This window comes from Mytilus edulis, chromosome 13 (assembly GCF_963676685.1).
Source record: "Mytilus edulis chromosome 13, xbMytEdul2.2, whole genome shotgun sequence".
NCBI lineage: Eukaryota > Metazoa > Mollusca > Bivalvia > Mytilida > Mytilidae > Mytilus > Mytilus edulis.
Window position 1 is genome coordinate 43,581,083 of NC_092356.1, and position 22,464 is coordinate 43,603,546.

At 32.0% G+C, this 22,464-nt stretch overlaps 1 protein-coding gene across 1 annotated transcript in view; it reads left to right on the top strand.

The window, feature by feature from the left end:
• The window catches only part of LOC139502033 (O-acyltransferase like protein-like), a 39,399-nt gene extending 28,248 nt beyond the window's left edge, over window positions 1-11,151 (top strand). The window contains exons 6-15 of the mRNA XM_071291356.1: window positions 1,150-1,335; window positions 2,199-2,292; window positions 2,931-3,044; window positions 3,838-4,003; window positions 5,165-5,244; window positions 6,137-6,235; window positions 6,873-7,002; window positions 7,328-7,520; window positions 8,745-8,887; window positions 9,781-11,151. Of these exons, the coding sequence (XP_071147457.1) occupies window positions 1,150-1,335; window positions 2,199-2,292; window positions 2,931-3,044; window positions 3,838-4,003; window positions 5,165-5,244; window positions 6,137-6,235; window positions 6,873-7,002; window positions 7,328-7,520; window positions 8,745-8,887; window positions 9,781-9,891 (1,316 nt within the window). The 3' untranslated portion in view covers window positions 9,892-11,151. The remainder of the gene's footprint in view (window positions 1-1,149; window positions 1,336-2,198; window positions 2,293-2,930; window positions 3,045-3,837; window positions 4,004-5,164; window positions 5,245-6,136; window positions 6,236-6,872; window positions 7,003-7,327; window positions 7,521-8,744; window positions 8,888-9,780) is intronic.
• Window positions 11,152-22,464: the final 11,313 nt, after the last annotated feature.

A 22,464-nucleotide genomic window follows, 5' to 3' on the forward strand; every position in this document is an offset into this window, starting at 1 on the left:
TGGTGTATTTGGTCTTTAATGTACTTTCACATTGTCCCTTTTTGTGCTCTCCCTTGGGATCCAATATATGTTCCATGGCATTCGAAACGCTGGCAATCAACTGAAGGCTGTATACCAAAATTATTCAAAAGCTTATATTCTCTCTCTTTCTTTCTTTCTTTTTTTTTTAACTCAGTGGTCAAAATATACTTTTTATTTTTTGTGTGTCCAAATTCCAATTACCGGTACATTATTTTATATGTTAATAGTCCAGTCAATCTAGCATAAATTTAACCGTAACATGAAAGTAATTGCAACAGAAGATTTTTAAGTTTTAACCTTTAGCAATATACCCCAAATACACACAGAAAAAAGTCCCATAAAATCTTATTTGAGGAAGACTAAAAAAATCACCATTTAAAATTCCTATTGAGATTTGCATTGAAAAGGGAGATAACTCTTACAAAAAAGGCAGAAATATCAATGAAAATTGATACAAAATTATAACTTTACCGATTCTATTCATCAGAATGTATTGATTCTTGATTTGTTAGCGGTCTTTAGGGTATAGCTTACAACTCTAAAGGTGTTTTCATATCTTTTATCAAGGTATTATCTAGATTTCGTAATTCATTAGTTGACCATTTTTTGAATTTTTAACATGTTAAGGTAAAATATCTCAAAAAAAAAATGGAGCATGTATTATTCTTTTTGTGGTTTGAAATTTCTTTAGACAAGTTAGATTCTGAAAAAAATATAATATACAGAAAATAAACAATACCAAGTTTTCGCAATGTTTTTTTCAAAATGGTCACAAAGCTCCAAATTTTCAATTTCTTTAATGAAAAATGCACACAAAAAAAACAATATAACTACTTATAACACTTCGGTTTTGTACATTTCATGAACAGAAGATTATATAATTTAGTCAAATACCAACTTATTATCCCATCAAAGTATCAAACTTTACATAAATTTCAAAAAAATCAACCAAAAACTGACAAAAAAAGTTCTGATTTTGAGTTTTCCTCAAGTTAGATTTTATGGGACTTTTTTCTGTGTATATTAAGGGCATAGTGCTATAGATTAGGACTCAACCCTTTTCTGTTGCAATTAGATTGAGATTAAATCTTAGTTTGACTGGACTATAATTGTTGCCTTTATTTTCAGGTGTACTTCATAGAATCTTGAAAGCATTTGCACTTCAAGAAAATGTGGAGAAAATTCTTTCTGGAAAAACAAGCGGGAATTCCATCAACTGTATTCACGGCATACGGTTCCTCAGTTTAACATGGGTTATTCTCGGTCACACATTTAATTACGGAATTGTGTCAATTCCTTCCTTGTGGACAACCGGTATGTATATTCGTAGACTTACCTTTTGTTTTAGGGAAAGCGTTTTTTTTTACATTTTCCCAGCAACATGTTGGCCTTTTGTGTACCCAACGGAGGTGAAGGAATTCAAATAAGGAACGCTGTGATGGGATGTAAGGGACAATATATTTTCATAAATTTGGTGTAAAATGACGATGGACATGGATAGCATAAACAAGCTCCTTTGGAAATTGGTCATGATACTATTTGGTTTAAATTTTTAAAACAGAATATTTAAATACTAACACCACACATAACTGTTTTATCCATGTTTTTATTATAAAAAGTGGTCAATTTAGAAAATGTTAGTATTGTCGTCTATGGCAGAATAAATAGTACCGTCTTCCCTATAGACAATATGTTGTACTGAAGATAATTTTGTCTGTGTTACGGTTGTCTGGTCGATGTATACTTATATCTCCTTTTTACGTATAAATTGAATGATTTGTGTTGAAGCCCTTTATGGCTTGTTGTTAGGTGTGAGCCAAGGCTCCATGTTGATTATTGTACTTTGACCTATAATGGTTTATGTTTACTAAATGTGACTCGGATGGAGAGCTGTCTTATTGGCACTCATACCACATCTTCTTATATCTACAGACACAGTAGAACATCAATGGATCTTTTCTTTGCTGGTAACCATTAGATAATTACTATTCAGCAAAACAAAATTTTGAAAAGGACTCAATATATTTGTTTTCTATACAGGTTTCTTCAAAATTATTTCTTTTAAGAGTAAAAGGGGTTATATGATTCAGTATACAGTTTTCTGTTCTTTTTTTATCTTTTGGATTTTAATCTATGTTATAAATCTGTGAAATTAACAAAAATTTAAAATATTTCAGAAAACATTGTGGAAGCCACTGAGATGATGAAACGATTTACTTTCCAAGCTGTTATTGCTGGAGGATTTTCTGTTGACACTTTCTATATGATCAGGTACCTTTACTCAACTTTTGTTGAAGATTATTGGTGAAGGAAATTAAGAAGAAATTTCCTTGAAAATTTTTAAATATTGAAGATGTGCCTGTTAAAAATATAAAACTTTCGGATGATTGTTCTGCATTGAAAAAAAAAAACTGCGAAAAAATTCATATAGTCTAATTTTGAAATTTTGCTTTTACATCTTGCGATATCGTCAAAAGCTTAGCCAAAACAAATATTACTCTATGTCAAAAAAGTCAAAAAGAGTGTATAAAATTGTCATTGTAGATGAAATGAATTTGTCAATTTTGACATGTAAACGCTTTCACAGCGATTTCAAAATTGACTTTACTGGACTATATTGACCAGACTACGAAATAATATTAATAGGGATAAGGAATTTTCTATGTTTGCAAACTTTAAGTATAATAAAGAGCTGTTATCATGATATTCATCTGAATATTTTTGCAATACGTTTTTCATATTTTTTATGTACGTTGGGGTTGTGTCGTTTGTTACCCTCTGTTTTAGTTTGATACTCAGTTTTTTGCTTAATCGAATTATGACTATTTAACGCCAGTGTTCTACTATTGCCCTTATTTTAGGAGCATAATACTGTGAAAATGTCAACAAATTTCATTATTTATTTTCAGTGGAATGCTATTGACGTACCTGCAAATAAAACAAGTAGAAAAGTTGACAAAACGCTTCAACTGTGCAAAAACAGCGGCTTATACTTTTAACTACTATTTTCATAGAATATGGAGGTATGTTGATAATCTATTTATAGAATGACCAATACTTCTGCTGTTGTCTGTTCTATGGTCGGGTTGTTGTCTCGTGACACATTCCCCATTTCCATTCTCAATTTTATTGTTTCGTGATGTGTACAATGGGCAATACGTTTCGATGTTCAAACATGGCTATTTAAACGGTCAGCAAGCGTAAGGAGAATACCTAACAATTAGGGGGAAAATGATGATAGATCGCTACATTTAAAATCAAGTGGTACATTATTACATTAAGGACAATAAAAAAATAATGCAGTATGAATATCCAACCCTGTTGTATACTCGATCGATACGCTGAATCGCGAGTTCACAATGTAACTGTCCACAGACAGAAAACATGTAACCCTATACCCGGACCAGTATTTTCATTTAATCTTTAACGCCGGGTGCTCAGTGGGGATGCATAAAATACTAGTGTTTAGGTCTTTAGTTTACCTGGCCGAGTTGGAACCCACGACTTCCCGATGTAGAAACAAACACGCTACCATGAGAATGCAAGAGACCATTTAGGCGGTCTCAATAATTTGATGAACGGAATCTCTCAAAAATATGCTTAGTGATTACTGCAGGTTATGATCTGTAAGATTCAATTTTATGTGTAAAACAATTTTGAATTTATACTAACTTGTATATTTAAGATGCGGTTTGAATTTTCTATTGGGAACGAATTTCCAGTTCTTTATTGGTTCTATTAATTTACTATTCAAAATGATATATCATGCCTTCATGTAAGAATAAAAATGCAAATTTTCAAAATACCTTTTTTCAGACTAACCCCTATGTACATGATGGTTATAATGGTCTATGGGTGTTTGATGAAGTATTTTGGTGATGGTCCACTATGGCCAGAAGCAGTCAAAACAGCTGACGATTGCAAAATAAATTGGTGGACGAACTTGCTATACGTAAACAATCTTGTGCACGTCGATGGTCAGGTTAGTATGAACAATAAAGGCAACAATAGTATATAAACTCATCATAGATACCAGGACAAAATTTTGAATATACGACAGAGGCGCGTTTCGTCTACAAAAGACTCATCAGTGACGCTCGAATCCAAAAAAGTTAAAAAGACCAAATAAAGTACGAAGTTGAAGAGCATTGAGGACCAAAATTCCCATAAGTTTTGCCAAATACAGCTAAGGTAATCTATGCCTGAGGTAGAAAAGACTAAGTATTTCAAAAAAATCAAAATTTTGTAAACAGTTAATTTATAAATATAACAATATTAATGACAATTCGTGTCAGCACAAAACGTGCTGACTACCGGGCTACCGCTGTTCAATAGTCATTAATCGAGGGAAAACAAATCCGGGTTACAAACTAAAACAGAGTATGAACAATAAGAGTTGTAGAATGCATGACAATCAAACAACCTACTCTCAAGAGAACAAACGCTGTGGATGAAAAAAATGTGAACACTGGGAAACAATTCCGACGAGAAAACAAACTGTCTGATTTGTCGTATATCGAAAAACAAATATATCGGAAGGCAACCATAGACAATCGCTACACCTAAAACCAAACGACAAAAAAAACTTTAAACAGGCACTCAAAGAATGTTGTTTATCATTGCTACCATAAGTGAAAATTTAAAAATACGTGTAATGCAATTTAATGTCACAAATACGTCATGAGTATACAATGTAATAGTATAGGAAACACTGAGTTGTCGGATTGTAAAATACAAAACTATATAGTGCAATGCTGTTTAATTTCTGTTCAAAACAAAGGAAAAAAACGATTAGAGAATCAAAAACCATAAGTCGAACAAACCAGAAAAATGTTAAGATGGAATAAATCCATGCATGTTCACACAATATATGGCCTTCTAAAAGAATGGTGTTTTTCTTCCCCTTAAAGTTATTCTAAATAGGTTATGTGGAAGATCGACTGAAATCGACACTACATACCTTATACGGTCATCATTTGAAATTAGTTGACCGATGCGATGTCCCTCCTGCACCGCCCTTTCTTAACGAAATAAAATATTAGTTCCCTTACTTTATCGTTAATCAAATACTTATAGCTAGGCTAAGCAATTGTTCACAAGTCATCTTGTTATGTTCTCTACATGTCGTTATCTTTAATTGCAGTGTATGGCATGGTCCTGGTACTTGGCAAATGATATGCAGTTCTATGTTGTTTCACTGTTCTTTTTAGTATTCCTAGCAATGTGAGTTTTGGATAAATATACTGTTTACAATACACCTTATTGCTATTTGTCGCCTTTACTGAAATTAACAAGGGTGCCCGTAGAACTTTGACGTCATAATGGTAAATAAATTCATCAAAGATACCAGAATTGAAATTTTGTATTTACGCCAGACGCACGTTTCGTTTACAAAAGACTCATCAGTGACGCTCGAATCCAAAATAGTTTTAAAAAAAAAGGCATATAAAGTTCGCAGTTGAAGAGCATTGAGGACCAAAATTCCTAAAAGTTTTGCCAAATACAGCTAAGGTAATCTATTCCTGAGGTAGAAAAGCCTTAGTATTTCAAAAATTCAAGTTTTGTAAACTGTTATTTTATAAATATGACCTGGTCCATATCAATGAAAATTCATGTCAGCACAGAAGTGTTGACTACTGGGCTAAAGTGATTGTTGAATGACTTCATACTGAACTCCGAGGAAAATTCAAAACGGAAAGTCCTTAATCAAATGGCAAAATCAAATGAAAACATAATTTTCAGCTGTTAGTTTACAAACGTATTATTTGAATGAAAGCGTTACTGTCCATTTGCATTTTTTTTAAGCATGTCCTTCTGTTTATCTAACACGTACAACGGTGGTCGTAATAAGCTGAAATGATTGTATTGGACAATTTAGACCAGGATGCATAAAACTTGTTTTCGAGTGTTTATTTATGAAAAGGTGTTTGATAGTAGGATTGAACATTTTTTACGAAATGCAAATAGACGATTACGGGCAATATATATGACTTGTAGACAAGTGTTGTGATTACAGTAATGTCAATCATAAGAGATATGTTAACAGAATCATATATATTTAAACCAATGGTATAACAGTTTTACGTGTCGTAAATGCTAAAAAAATTATTTTCAGTTCCATTCCTGTTGGTGTTATTCTGATTTGTTTGTTGATGACTGGTGGAGTAGCAGCAGCCTGGTATGAAGAACACATTTACAACGGAAGTTTCTTTACGTAAGTTATTTTTTCTGTAGCATCTGAGATCAACACACGGTTTTCGTGCCTTGGGCATTTGTTTTCTATGTACATGCTGTTTTTTGACATCTTTGTCTCTCGCAATTTTTCGTCATGGCGTCGTCATCTTCTCGACTTTTGAAGTTTAAATGTCTATTTGATATCTCTCCCCTCTTTAAAAAAAAAAAAAAAAAAAAAAAAAAAAAAAAAAAAAAAAACTGTTATAGGGCATGACGTTGATGTACTCAACTATATTTACCAGCTCTATTTTAAGACAAATCTGTATACACTTCGTTTATATTCCTCATTGATCAAAAGGACATTTGGATCAAACTGCATGCAATCATGCAAGGCACTCAATTTCATTTCAAAATGACGAAATGTCAAATCATCAATGAATGTCATTTATTGGGGGCATTTGTTTTTGAACATGAAAATGAAATAGCATTATATTTACAAAAAAAATATGAAAATGAAGTTGTTGAACATATTGAACTTAGAAAAGAACTCATAATTATTTTCTTTAACTTGAAAATCAAAGGATTTTTTTTTCAATTATCATGATCATATTTTTATCTTGTTTAAGTCAAAATGTTTTAACGATTATTGAAATTCTTCCATTCGATGAATATTGTAGAACAAAGAAAGACGGAGGTGGCTATTGGAATAATGTGTACATTTCTCCATGGTGCAGAGTAGCAGCGTACTGTGTTGGTATGCTTCTTGGTGTATTGTTGTATAAACGTCCAAAGAAAGCATTGAAAACGGTAAGTTGGTCAAATATGCAAATCGTCTGCCTTCATTTCTTTTTATAAATTTTAAATTCACGACTACATTTATATGATTGTTCGATTCTGATTGTCAAATCAACCGTCACTCGGAATCTCTCATATCAATACAATTGTTTATTTTTTTAATTTTTTTTAATACCTATTCTTTTAATACAGACAGACGGCATGCATTAATCTGTTGTTTTTCTTTTCATTCTAAAGAAATATGAAGAGATTTCATTCACAGTTCAGATATATTAATCTTCTTGGATCGGTAAGCTGTATGGAAAGTTAACTAAGACCTGATTCTTTTTCTTTTTAGAAATATGCGTTGCTGGGATGGTCTCTTGCAACAGCTATGGGACTTGGTCTTGTGTATTGCACATATTCAGAATACAAAGAAGGAGGAACAGAATGGTCAAGAGATTTCAGAGCAGCTTACGAATCATTAGGACGTCCATTATGGGCAGCCTGTGTTGCCTGGGTTGTATTCGCCTGCCATAATGGCAATGGAGGTTTGTACTGTCACATACTTTTGATTTTTGGTTTAAAAAAAGCCAATCAAATCATGAAAAGAAAAAGAACAAATAGCAATATAAGAGAGAGGACGAAAGATACCAGGGAGACAGTCAAACTCGTAGATCGAAAATAAACAGACAACGCCAGGGCTTAAAAAGAGACACTAAACAAAAATGATTTTAAGGATGTACACCTCTGAGGAGCTAAACATTTCTAGAATTAAACTTTTTTTCTTAACCTGATTTTTGGGTTTATAAGACTGTAATAAAATAATTGGTGTAGAAAAAATCTTATGGTGGTGCACTTCTTTTTTTGCTACGGCCCTTTGAAAATGCCTAATTTTGATGATTTTTACCATTTTTCATGGATTTTCACCTATTTTTGGGCTATAATCGTGAAAAAAATCACAGTCCCACAATTAAACTTTTTTTCATACTTTCTACAAAGATGAAGTGGACCAATCTGAATAAATTTGACTTAAAAAAATATAGGTAGGTGTTAATATAAGAAAGTTTTATCACGTTTTGAAGCTTTTTTGTGTAAAATTTATCATGCCGCCAATTTTGTATTTTTGTGATTTTTCTCAGTTTTAAGAACAAAATGCACATTATTTCAACTTTTTTGTTATAAATGATTGAAAAAATACATATCTAAGAAATTTGAAAAGACCAAAATGATATGGGATGTACATGATTCTTGGAAAATCATTTTTTGTATCCGTCACCCATTTTCTCAAAATTTTTGCTAAATATACAGACTTGATTGGTTGTAAAATTTGAAAACTGGATTACTCAAAAACCATTCATTGTAAATACACAATTTTTTACAGCATTATTTTTTATTATAATCTTTTTAAAATTTATTGATATTTTCCACTTGTATAACAGGTTTTGGAAATAATTCAAGAACGAGATTTCAACGAGACTGAAAAGTCAGAAGAATACATCCTTAAAACAATCAATCAAAAGTTTACTATTGAGCAACATAATGCCACCAAATTATTAAAGCGAGTGTGAACTACATTTCTGGTTTTGAAACTGTTAAAAAATAGTACACAATATGTTTACATGAAATAGCACTGTATACATTATAAATGTGCGTGTAAATCCAGAATTTCAGTGTATATCAAAATAATGAAATCTTTATAAAAAATGATGTTTAAACCTTAGATTTACTTTTTAAGTTATATACATTACATCGATTTTATTATTATTTTCCAGGTGTGGTTAACAGTCTTTTATCATGGAAAGGATTAATTCCCCTTTCCCGCCTGTCCTATGCTGCTTATCTAGTTCACCCAATTATGATGATGATACATGTTTATTCTAAGAGGGCTTTAGTTTATATAAGTGACTATGAAATTGTAAGTTTTATCAATTACCACCAGATATAAAATTAAGATGAGGTATGATTGGCAATGAATGAGACAACTCTCCGCAAGACTAAATGACACAGAATTCAACAACTATAGGTCACCTACGGCCTTCAACAATGAGCAAATCCATAACGCATAGTCGGCTATAAAAGATAACTCGCACAAGTGTGGGCATGATGCTGTATACTGTTATGCTGTATTTACTTTAACATAACTGCTAATATGTGAACTACTCCGTTGTATTTCTTTCCGCCAGTTTGTTTATCGACATTACTATGCACAAACTTCCGAATATTCACCGTATTCATACATCATTTCGTGCTACGTTGTCTCGTTCAGAATAACACAAAATGTACCAAAATGATATGTGCATATCAAAAACGATAAGGAACAATGAAAATAAGCATTATAGAACACAAAACTTCATAGAAAAACATAAAATTGATTGCAATACGGTCATTTGTTTTTGTTTGTGTGTGGTTGTTGTCTCATAGGCGTACACCTGAAATCTCGTTATTTAATTTGATAAGAAACTGATGAAAACGTTTGGATACCTTAAATAGATAAAGACATTTTACTGAAAGATAACCTAAAAGGCCTTTCTTATTATCTGTAGAAAGCATGCAGAACACGGAAACACAATGATATTAAATAAAGGCAACAAGTTACTTTTGTTAACGAACATCAAATCTTTATTAGTACTACCTCTTACTTTGATGGTAATATTACCACATATGCAAATTAACAAAACAACAAATGTCGGTGACAAAAAATATCGCACGCATATGTTATAGCTTAGGCACTTTAATAATCTACTCATTTTTTAATTTCAATCGTTCAACATTCGATATGTATTTTTCCCATACTTTGTTTCTTTACAGATTTATCTATTCCTTGGACATACGTGCTTCACATTTATGGTAGCATTTGTAGTGTCCATATCGTTTGAAGCTCCTTTCATGGCCCTGGAGAAGATCATCATGGGAAGATGAGTTTCACCATCTATTACAGACTCCAAATGTAAAAAATGAAATGCATTAAAATATCATCCAAATTCTTCTATCCGCTTTCGCAAACTAGCATTTGACATCATATATTTCAACTTGGGGAGCTTTTGTAGTGATTAGTGTATCATTGTCTCATAGAAGAATAAATATGAAGATAGAAAGTTGTCCCGCTATGGACAGAGTTGAGTTAGTGTTATTCATATAACATTCAGTTGAGTAGATAAACCATGTTAACAAACTAGATTACGAATATGTTCATATAACATTCTCCTGAATTAAACAGTAAAAATTGTATACATATTTGTAAAAGAAATCCATTTTAATGTACTATTTAAGACGCAATCAAAATTGCAAAACAGCTTTAGATTTGTCTGGCTTGTTTATTTATGTTCTTAGTATTATGAGTTATGAACAATGCAATTAATATTTTCCCTAAATTTTGTGTCTTTGTACATGCTGTGTATCTTTTTGATGTAATTGTTTTGTTTTCTATGTGATGTTTTATTATCAACCTGAAATGGAGATCAAACAACAAAAGGTGCTCTGACTTAAGAAGTAATAAGACAGTAAAGGCTTATTGTTCTACAGTCAGATCGTTTAAATAAAAATATGCATACTTGTTTTCTGTAGTAAGAAAACTTTGATCATTTTCTTTCAGAAAGAGGGAATATTCATATTTATAAGCAATCTAGTGTTAGTTTGCTTAACCATTTGCATTTATTTTCATTTAGATTTTTTAAATATTTTTTTGACAATAATGTCAAAAGAGGATCATTACCATTTGAATTTTAGGGGGGACAAGGATGACATTTGAAAAACGGCTGGACCGATTTGAGTAAAAAAAAGGTAGGACAGGGATTTCAACTAAAACGGAGCTCAGTTTTATTGTATTTGTAAGATATAAAGAAGAAAATACGAAATTGAAAAAAAGGTCTATAATTGTTAATTGTTACGTATTATTCCATCGAATCTATTTATTGGTGCTTTGTTACGCCGCCTTAGAGCAAAATGATATATCTTAACGATCTACAGTAGGAGGTTATATAGATTAGTTATAAAGAGAGTAAATATAAAAACTTCCGTCATAAGTTTTTTTGTTAGATCTGAATTTTCTAGCAAGTGGATGTTTTTTTCAAATATAATTTGTTCATTATTATGTAATTTATATATATGCATTCAATCGTATTCCATATATACACTTATGTTGTTTAACTTGTTTTCATAATAAATGCTGTACTTCTTTAATGCCTTTTCATACATATTTTTTTTTTAAATAAAACAACTGCGGTATGATTACCAATGAGACAAGGTTCCATCTAAGGCAAATTACTTAAAAGTTTTAAGTTTGCGCCAAGTGCCAACGGCAACGTAACTCTTTAGTTTTCAACTTTGTCAGAAATATCACTGATTGTATGGGCGCAGGACATTTTAGCGAAAAATGTGAACTACTAGGGGACATTTGAGCGTTAACATTAGAACCCATTTTAGCGCCGGATTAATCCGTTCACCTGTATTTTCGATAGCCCATTTTAGCGAAAACTTACCTGGTTGAAAATACTCACTAAGTTTTGGGCAGAGGTTCAGTGTAATACAAATGGAACAAATAATGGTCCAGAGTAAATAAATGTTCAGAGTAAATAATGGTCCAGAGTCATTCCATGACCATTATAATGAGCAATGTTATAGTTGTCACTCAGCTATTTACGTTTTCTTGATACTATTATTAAATTGCAAACAAAAACATGTACAAAAATACGAAGTATAGACGAATGTGTATCACAATCTAGACAAAATAAAGAGAAAGAACAGTTTGTAATGCAAATCAACAGTATTGTGCAAGGAGACGGTATATTACAAATAATTGAATAATTAACTGTTCTTTGTCCAGTGGCACGCATATCACTTATATTCAGGAGGAGAATTAAATTAAATAAATGAATAATAAAAAGGTACTTGGGTTCCCAGTGAACAGACTGAGATGATATTGGAAAGAACATACTGAAAATTGTTTGGCAACAGGACTTATAAAGAGGCGACATTTATTTTACAAAGGTTTTTGCATGAACCCCTTGGATGTATCTATGGGCCACTCGATATCTCTCGGGCGGAGGGAAGAATAAAATTCTCGGAACGTCTCGAAATTTTTCGGTCATTTATACAGGTCTTAGCAGGTTGTTATAGATCTACGTCTTTGATATGGTCCCTTAATTTGATGTCCCATGACGACGCAATTATATTTGTTTTAAAACGACCACTGTGTGTATCTGGGTCAATTATAACGTCTGTTGACTCGATAACATGTAAACTTATTATGTTTGAAGACTTACCACGGGATACTATGTATTTCATCATAGACTCTCATTCTGGTTAAAATATTAATATTAGGTCGGAAAACAGAACTTGATATAATATTCTTATCAAAAGTATTTAATTCAATCGGAATCAAAGAAATATATACAAATTATATACTGTATTTATGTTTCTGAAGAAACTAACAATGATTAAAATTAGAATATTTTCAGAGTTGCAATTAAGAAATAAGTATTTTATATGACAATATACTCTGCTTTGGTATTTTTAAATATTCATTTGTAAAGGAAACATGGAAATTAAATCTAAATAAATTCTTGCATCCTACAGAAAAAATGTTTATAAATAATAATTATTATATTTCTACGTTAATTATTTCATATCATTTTAGTATTTAACTTTTATGAGTAATTATTATTTTTTTTTGTATTGTAATATATTCATAAAACGGAAAGTAAGGTAAATTTATTTTATATTTAAATTTTAAACGGTCGTAAATAAAAAAATACTTGTGTGTTTTCTAATCATAAAGCATGATTTTAAATCCTTGCAGCTCACAACATCCGTAAAATGATTTACAATAATCACAACAAAATTTTTAAAATTACAATTATATTACTTTTGATTATTTTATACTGTTTTAGTATTGATTTAGAAGTCTTTGCTTATAGTTTGTATAGTAATATATTCACAAAGTGGAATGTTAGAACTTAAAAAGAGATTCATTCGATAAATAAAATGTCCATCCGTAAATACTTGACGTTCTTGTTTATTGATATTATATATATTCAAAAGAATTTGAAAAAAATACTAACAGGAACGTTAGTTTATTATAAAATGTTACTTCAATTTTTGTTTGTTTGTTTTAATAGTTTAACCTTATAACATCTACAAATTTGTACTATGATACTGTTTTGAAAATTGTATTCACTGTGTTGACCAACTATCCTTCACGTCTTGATTCATTCACATTATATAATAGATCACATTTTAAAAGCACACTATCGGTTTGCGTTCTAAAAAATTCCGGATAAAATGTCAATGAATCCTGAGTCAAAACCTTTAATGTAGGCCGTTTGACATTCGAATTCAACTATTAGTTTAAGATATGTGATGACGCAAATGCGTGTTCTTTTCCTGAGTATCAGTGAGATGCTTTCTATTTACTCTTCCGTGCGCTAAAACACTACTTGCATGCAATCCTATTTTAAAACTCACTCGTGAAAGCTTATTTTCGTTTTTGTTATCTATAAATTTAGGACACGGTAGAAAGAGCTTTACATGTGACTTTCAAGCACTGTCATCATTACTAACGGCATTCTAACCTCGAGTTGTTTCTCTTTTGTTTCTTTTTTTGAGTCACTGTTCTATTATAAACTTTGAACTTTTCGAAAAGCTAAGGATTGTCTACCCAAAGAGTAGATTTCTTAACTTTGTAATGTACTTAGCCGCCTTTTAACTTTTTTCATTCATTTTTTTTGTAGACTTAACTCGTGTCTGGCGTACATCATTTTAATTCTGGTATCTTTTTATATCTACATACCTTTTTATATAAATTTGTTATTTTTAAAGTGTGTACAGGTATTCATAAACTTCTGAATTAATAAATTCTTCAGCAAAACTAAATTTCTCTGTAAAATCAGGAAACCTTAAAATTGAGATGTTTTATGAGGCCAAAATAAGTCTCTTCATAAGAGTTCCCAATCAATTGCATGCCACAGGTTTTACCGCATACAACATCTACCATGAGTAAAGACAGCTCCAAATACGAGTTGAGAACATATAGGCATTCATGTAGGAAACAAAATATAAAGATATGATAGTTAAAATAAATGCATCCAGAATTCCAGATTATCAAGCAAACTTAGTGCATAAATTTAAATTGCGATAGTTAAATTGTGCAATTTGCATAAGTCATCCGGTTAGTAGAAATCAGGATTTGCCAAAGGGTTATAATCGGAAAAATTATGTACATTCCCAAGTAATAAATAAAATAGTCAAGCTTTAAAATAACCATTCAAACAGAAACTGTAAATATATACTTTCATCTGGCTTCTTCTATTCACAGTCAATAATTTCAATTCAAAAGCAAACACAAATTCAGCAACAATCTTTTGGTGACCCGGCAGTCAGCAGTCTTAGGTTCATGTATTGCTTTTCTTTTTTTTTTTAAAGAAAGCAACTTGTTTTAATTTGAAGAGAACGTGGTACTCTTTCTGCACGAGACATCATATATTACGTAATCATTTCTGTTTCATTTGGCTTCGTATTGTATTTTCAACGTAGGTGTTACTGAATTTGACTCGAGAAATTCAAGTGACCATATACCCAAGTCTACTGTTGGGTTTCTTTTTGAAACAAAGTATTGAGGTATAGAACAAATGATATTAGAATATGTATGACACACATTTTTTCATAAACATTCGATATGAAAAATAGTACATCTGTCGTTATAAGCACTTCGAAGTTTCAAAGACGATAACCTTTTAGCCATGCATATATTTAGTATAGTCTCGTAATATAGTTCCCTCTTGAATCACCGGCAAATCTGACTCTTACATTTTTAGAAAGCTCTTGAATTTGTCTTGATGAAAACCCGTATTAATATCGGATTAATGAAGTTTTGTCGATGAGATTATCTGGATTATCTGGACTTTTGTTTTCTTTTTATTTATTTTGCAGCTTTATAGATAGAGTTTTTCGACCTGTCTTCCCTATTGACATTTCATGTGCTTTTGTTTCTTAACGATGTTGTATATTTTATCCGTAACAAGTTGTGAGTTAATATAAAAAAAGAAGATTGCCAATGAGACAACTCTGCACAAGAGACCAAAATGACACAGAAGTTAACAATGAGCAAAGCCCATACCGCATAGTCAGCTATAAAAGGCACCGAAATGTATGGTACATGTAAATGCCTCCATCCCGACAGCGAAATAAGAAGCATACGTCAAAATAAGACAGACAACGCCATTGTCAATAGAAAAAAAGAAGAAAAGAAACAAAAATTTTCTTAGGTGATTAATAAAATCGTTTCATTAAAGTTCCTTATTTTCGTACAAATGATAGAATTGAAGGATGTTTTGTCTTACTTAAGATGATTTTTACAAAAAATAATAGAAAATATTTTAGGTCATCGCATGACGTTACAGCGATTATAGAGAAAATAAGAGATAAAAGAAACATCGGCAATCATATTAAATAATAATAAAACGTGTTTGACAGGCAAACAATATCAAAGGACCCCTATATTTTTAAATAGACATAGTCATTGGCTATGGGAATGGACTTTCTAAGTGTTGATGAATAAGAATGGACTTAACTTTATGCTTTAAAATTGACTTTAGTATTTCCCTCTAATTATGTACCTAGTGTTCTGCTATACAATTATTCCTAATGTAATGTTATTAAAATTGATCTAGTGTAAAGCTCTTATAACGTACCTAATGTTCTGCTATTATTGGATTAAATGCTTTGCTATAAGAATGGACCTAGTTCATTTGTATGAAAAATGTACCCATTGGTGTGCTATTAAGCCTTGAGTAAGAAAACACATTCTCAAACATGTCATTAAGAAGGGAAACATCATATGTGTCTGTATGGCTTAGGTTGAAGCTTTCTCAAACATCTACTAGAGATCCAAAGCTTGTCTCATATGCATCTGTTTCAGTAAGGGCACAGCTTTGCAAACATATCAGAATATGGTTCCAGTCTAATATACATTTTATTGAGTAATTGTACAGCTTCTCATTCATCTGATAGAGTCCTAGTACTTAAAAGTATTTCGAAAATTGATCCCATGTATAATTGTAGTAATGTCATAGTGGTCTGCCTTAAAGAATGGACCTGTTGATATGCGATAAGAATGGATGACTTAGTGTTCTGCTATCAGAATCAGCATAATGCTATGCTTAAAGAATAAACCTAGTGTGTTGCTATACTAATGGACCTAGCTATATAGTCATTGGCTATGGGAATGGACCTAATGCTATGCTATAAGAATGGACTTTCTTAGTGTTGTGCTATAAGAATGGACTTAACTTTATGCTTTAAAATTGGCTTTAATGTTTCACTCTAAATATGTACCTAGTGTTCTGCTATACAATTATTCCTAATGTTATGCTATTAAAATTGACCTAGTGTAAAGCTCTTATAATGTACCTAGTGTTCTGCTATACAATTAGACTTAATGCTTTGCTATAAGAATGGACCTAGTTTATTGCTATCAAAATGTACCCATTGGTTCGCTATTAAGCTTTGAGTAAGAATACACCTGCTCATACATGTGATTAAGAAGGAATACATCATATGTGTCTGTATGGCTTAGGGTGAAGCTTTCTCATACATCTGCTAGAGATCCCAAGCTTGTCTCATATGCATCTGTTTGAGTAAGGGCACAGCTTTGCAAACATATCAGAATATGGTTCCAGTCTAATCTACATTTTATTGAGTAATTGTACAGCTTCTCATTCACCTGATTGAGTCCTAGTACTTAAAAAGTATTTCGATAATTGATCCCATGTATAATTGTAGTAATGTTCATAGTGGTCTGGTTTAAATAATGGACCTATTGATATGCAATAAGAATGGACGACTTAGTGTTCTGCTATAAGAATCAGAATAATTCTTTGCTTTAAGAATGAACCTAGTGTATTGCTATACTAATGGACCTAGTCATTGGCTATGGGAATGGACCTAATACTATGCTATAAGAATGGACTTTCTTAGTGTTGTGCTATAAGAATGGACTTAACTTTATGCTTTAAAATTGGCTTTAATGTTTCACTCTAAATATGTACCTAGTGTTCTGCTATACAATTATTCCTAATGTTATGCTATTAAAATTGACCTAGTGTAAAGCTCTTATAATGTACCTAGTGTTCTGCTATACAATTAAACGTAATGCTTTGCTATAAGAATGGATCTAGTTTATTGCTATAAAAATGTACCGATTGGTTCGCTATTAAGCTTTGAGTAAGAATACACCTGCTCATACATGTGATTAAGAAGGGATACATCATATGTGTTTGTATGGCTTAGGGTTGAGCTTACTCATACATCTGCTAGAGATCCCAAGCTTGTCTCATATGCATCTGTTTGAGAGAGGGCACAGCTTTGCAAACATATCAGAATATGGTTCCAGTCTAATCTACATTTTATTGAGTAATTGTACAGCTTCTCATTCACCTGATTGAGTCCTAGTACTTAAAAAGTATTTCGATAATTGATCCCATGTATAATTGTAGTTGTGTTCATAGTGGTCTGGTTTAAATAATGGGCCTATTGATATGCAATAAGAATGGACGACTTAGTGTTCTGCTATAAGAATTAGCATAATGCTTTGCTTTAAGAATGAACCTAGTGTATTGCTATACTAATGGACCTAGTCATTGGCTATGGGAATGGACCTAATACTATGCTATAAGAATGGACTTTCTTAGTGTTGTGCTATAAGAATGGACTTAACTTTATGCTTTAAAATTGGCTTTAATGTTTCACTCTAAATATGTACCTAGTGTTCTGCTATACAATTATTCCTAATGTTATGCTATTAAAATTGACCTAGTGTAAAGCTCTTATAATGTACCTAGTGTTCTGCTATACAATTAGACTTAATGCTTTTCTATAAGAATGGACCTAGTTTATTGCTATAAAAATGTACCCATTGGTTCGCTATTAAGCTTTGAGTAAGAATACACCTTCTGATACATGTGATTAAGAAGGAATACATCATATGTGTCTGTATGGCATAGGGTGAAGCTTTCTCATACATCTGCTAGAGATCCCAAGCTTGTCTCATATGCATCTGTTTGAGTAAGGGCACAGCTTTGCAAACATATTAGAATATGGTTCCATCTAATCTACATTTTATTGAGTAATTGTACAGCTTTTCATTCACCTGATTGAGTCCTAGAATTAAAAAGTATTTCGATAATTGATCCCATGTATAATTGTAGTAATGTTCATAGTGGTCTGGTTTAAATAATGGACCTATTGATATGCAATAAGAATGGACGACTTAGTGTTCTGCTATAAGAATCAGCATAATGCTTTACTTTAAGAATGAACCTAGTGTATTGCTATTCTAATGGACCTAGTCATTGGCTATGGGAATGGACCTAATACTATGCTATAGGAATGGACTTTCTTAGTGTTGTGCTATAAGAATGGACTTAACTTTATGCTTTAAAATTGGCTTTAATGTTTCACTCTAAATATGTACCTAGTGTTCTGCTATACAATTATTCCTAATGTTATGCTATTAAAATTGACCTAGTGTAAAGCTCTTATAATGTACCTAGTGTTCTGCTATACAATTAAACTTAATGCTTTGCTATAAGAATGGACCTAGTTTATTGCTATAAAAATGTACCGATTGGTTCGCTATTAAGTTTTGAGTAAGAATACACCTGCTCATACATGTGATTAAGAAGGGATGCATCATATGTGTCTGTATGGCTTAGGGTGGAGCTTTCTCATACATCTGCTAGAGATCCCAAGCTTGTCTCATATGCATCTGTTTGAGAGAGGGCACAACTTTGCAAACATATCAGAATATGGTTCCAGTCTAATCTACATTTTATTGAGTAATTGTACAGCTTCTCATTCACCTGATTGAGTCCTAGTACTTAAAAAGTATTTCGATAATTGATTCCATGTATAATTGTAGTAATGTTCATAGTGGTCTGGTTTAAATAATGGACCTATTGATATGCAATAAGAATGGACGACTTAGTGTTCTGCTATAAGAATCAGAATAATTCTTTGCTTTAAGAATGAACCTAGTGTATTGCTATACTAATGGACCTAGTCATTGGCTATGGGAATGGACATAATACTATGCTATAAGAATGGACTTTCTTAGTGTTGTGCTATAAGAATGGACTTAACTTTATGCTTTAAAATTGGCTTTAAATTTTTTACTCTAAATATGTACCTAGTGTTCTGCTATACAATTATTCCTAATGTTATGCTATTAAAATTGACCTAGTGTAAAGCTCTTATAATGTACCTAGTGTTCTGCTATACAATTAGACTTAATGCTTTGCTATAAGAATGGACCTAGTTTATTGCTATGAAAATGTACCTATTGGTTCGCTATTAAGCTTTGAATAAGAATACACCTTCTGATACATGTGATTAAGAAGGGATACATCATATGTGTCTGTATGGCTTAGGGTGAAGCTTTCTCATACATCTGCTAGAGATCCCAAGCTTGTCTCATATGCATCTGTTTGAGTAAGGGCACAGCTTTGCAAACATATCAGAATATGGTTCCAGTCTAATCTACATTTTATTGAGTAATTGTATAGCTTCTCATTCACCTGATTGAGTCCTAGTACTTTAAAAGTATTTCGATAATTGATCCCATGTATAATTGTAGTTGTGTTCATAGTGGTCTGGTTTAAATAATGGACCTATTGATATGCAATAAGAATGGACGACTTAGTGTTCTGCTATAAGAATCAGCATAAAGCTTTGCTTTAAGAATGAACCTAGTGTATTGCTATACTAATGGTCCTAGACATTGGCTATGGGAGTGGACCTAATGCTATGCTGTAAGAATGGACTTTCTTAGTGTTGTGCTATAAGAATGGACTTAACTTTATGCTTTAAAATTGGCTTTAATGTTTCACTCTAAATATGTACCTAGTGTTCTGCTATACAATTATTCCTAATGTTATGCTATTAAAATTGACCTAGTGTAAAGCTCTTATAATGTACCTAGTGTTCTGCTATACAATAAGATTTAATGCTTTGCTATAAAAATGTACCCATTGGTTCGCTATTAAGCTTTGAATAAGAATACACCTTCTCATACATGTGATTAAGAAGGGATACATCATATGTGTCTGTATGGCTTAGGGTGGAGCTTTCTCATACATCTGCTAGAGATCCCAAGCTTGTCTCATATGCATCTGTTTGAGAGAGGGCACAGCTTTGCAAACATATCAGAATATGGTTCCAGTCTAATCTACATTTTATTGAGTAATTGTACAGCTTCTCATTCACCTGATTGAGTCCTAGTACTTAAAAAGTATTTCGATAATTGATCCCATGTATAATTGTAGTAATGATCATAGTGGTCTGGTTTAAATAATGGACCTATTGATATGCAATAAGAATGGACGACTTAGTGTTCTGCTATAAGAATCAGAATAATTCTTTGCTTTAAGAATGAATCTAGTGTATTGCTATACTAATGGATCTAGTCATTGGCTATGGGAATGAACCTAATACTATGCTATAAGAATGGACTTTCTTAGTGTTGTGCTATAAGAATAGACTTAACTTTATGCTTAAAAATTGGCTTTAATGTTTCACTCTAAATATGTACATAGTGTTCTGCTATACAATTATTCCTAATGTTATGCTATTAAAAATGACCTAGTGTAAAGCTCTTATAATGTACATAGTGTTCTGCTATACAATTAAACTTAATGCTTTGCTATAAGAATGGACCTAGTTTATTGCTATAAAAAATGTACCCATTAGTTCGCTATTAAGCTTTGAGTAAGAATACACCTGCTCATACATGTGATTAAGAAGGGATACATCATATGTGTCTGTATGGCTTAGGGTGGAGCTTTCTCATACATCTGCTAGAGATCCCAAGCTTGTCTCATATGCATCTGTTTGAGAGAGGGCACAGCTTTGCATCACATATCAGAATATGGTTCCAGTCTAATCTACATTTTATTGAGTAACTGTACAGCTTCTCATTCACCTGATTGAGTCCTAGTACTTTAAAAGTATTTCGATAATTGATCCCATGTATAATTGTAGTTGTGTTCATAGTGGTCTGGTTTAAATAATGGACCTATTGATATGCAATAAGAATGGACGACTTAGTGTTCTGCTATCAGAATCAGCATAATGCTTTGCTTTAAGAATGAACCTAGTGTATTGCTATACTAATGAACCTAGTCATTGGCTATGGGAATGGAACTTATACTATGCTATAAGAATGGACTTTCTTAGTGTTGTGCTATAAGAATGGACTTAACTTTATGCTTTAAAATTGGCTTTAATGTTTCACTTTAAATATGTACCTAATGTTCTGCTATACAATTATTCCTAATGTTTTGCTATTAAAATTGACCTAGTGTAAAGCTCTTATAATGTACCTAGTGTTCTGCTATACAATTAAACTTAATGCTTTGCTATAAGAATGGACCTAGTTTATTGCTATAAAAAATGTACCCATTAGTTCGCTATTAAGCTTTGAGTAAGAATACACCTGCTCATACATGTGATTAAGAAGGGATACATCATATGTGTCTGTATGGCTTAGGGTGGAGCTTTCTCATACATCTGCTAGAGATCCCAAGCTTGTCTCATATGCATCTGTTTGAGAGAGGGCACAGCTTTGCAAACATATCAGAATATGGTTGCAGTCTAATCTACATTTTATTGAGTAACTGTACAGCTTCTCATTCACCTGATTGAGTCCTAGTACTTTAAAAGTATTTCGATAATTGATCCCATGTATAATTGTAGTTGTGTTCATAGTGGTCTGGTTTAAATAATGGACCTATTGATATGCAATAAGAATGGACGACTTAGTGGTCTGCTATAAGAATCAGCATAATGCTTTGCTTTAAGAATGAACCTAGTGTATTGCTATACTAATGGACCTAGTCATTGGCTATGGGAATGGACCTAATACTATGCTATAAGAATGGACTTTCTTAGTGTTGTGCTATAAGAATGGACTTAACTTTATACCTTAAAATTGGCTTTAATGTTTCACTTTAAATATGTACCTAATGTTCTGCTATACAATTATTCCTAATGTTTTGCTATTAAAATTGACCTAGTGTAAAGCTCTTATAATGTACCTAGTGTTCTGCTATACAATAAGATTTAATGCTTTGCTATAAAAATGTACCCATTGGTTCGCTATTAAGCTTTGAGTAAGAATACACCTTCTCATACATGTGATTAAGAAGGGATACATCATATGTGTCTGTATGGCTTAGGGTGGAGCTTTCTCGTACATCTGCTAGAGATCCCAAGCTTGTCTCATATGCATCTGTTTGAGAGAGGGCACAGCTTTGCAAACATATCAGAATATGGTTCCAGTCTAATCTACATTTTATTGAGTAATTGTACAGCTTCTCATTCACCTGATTGAGTCCTAGTACTTAAAAAGTATTTCGATAATTGATCCCATGTATAATTGTAGTAATGTTCATAGTGGTCTGGTTTAAATAATAGACCTATTGATATGCAATAAGAATGGAC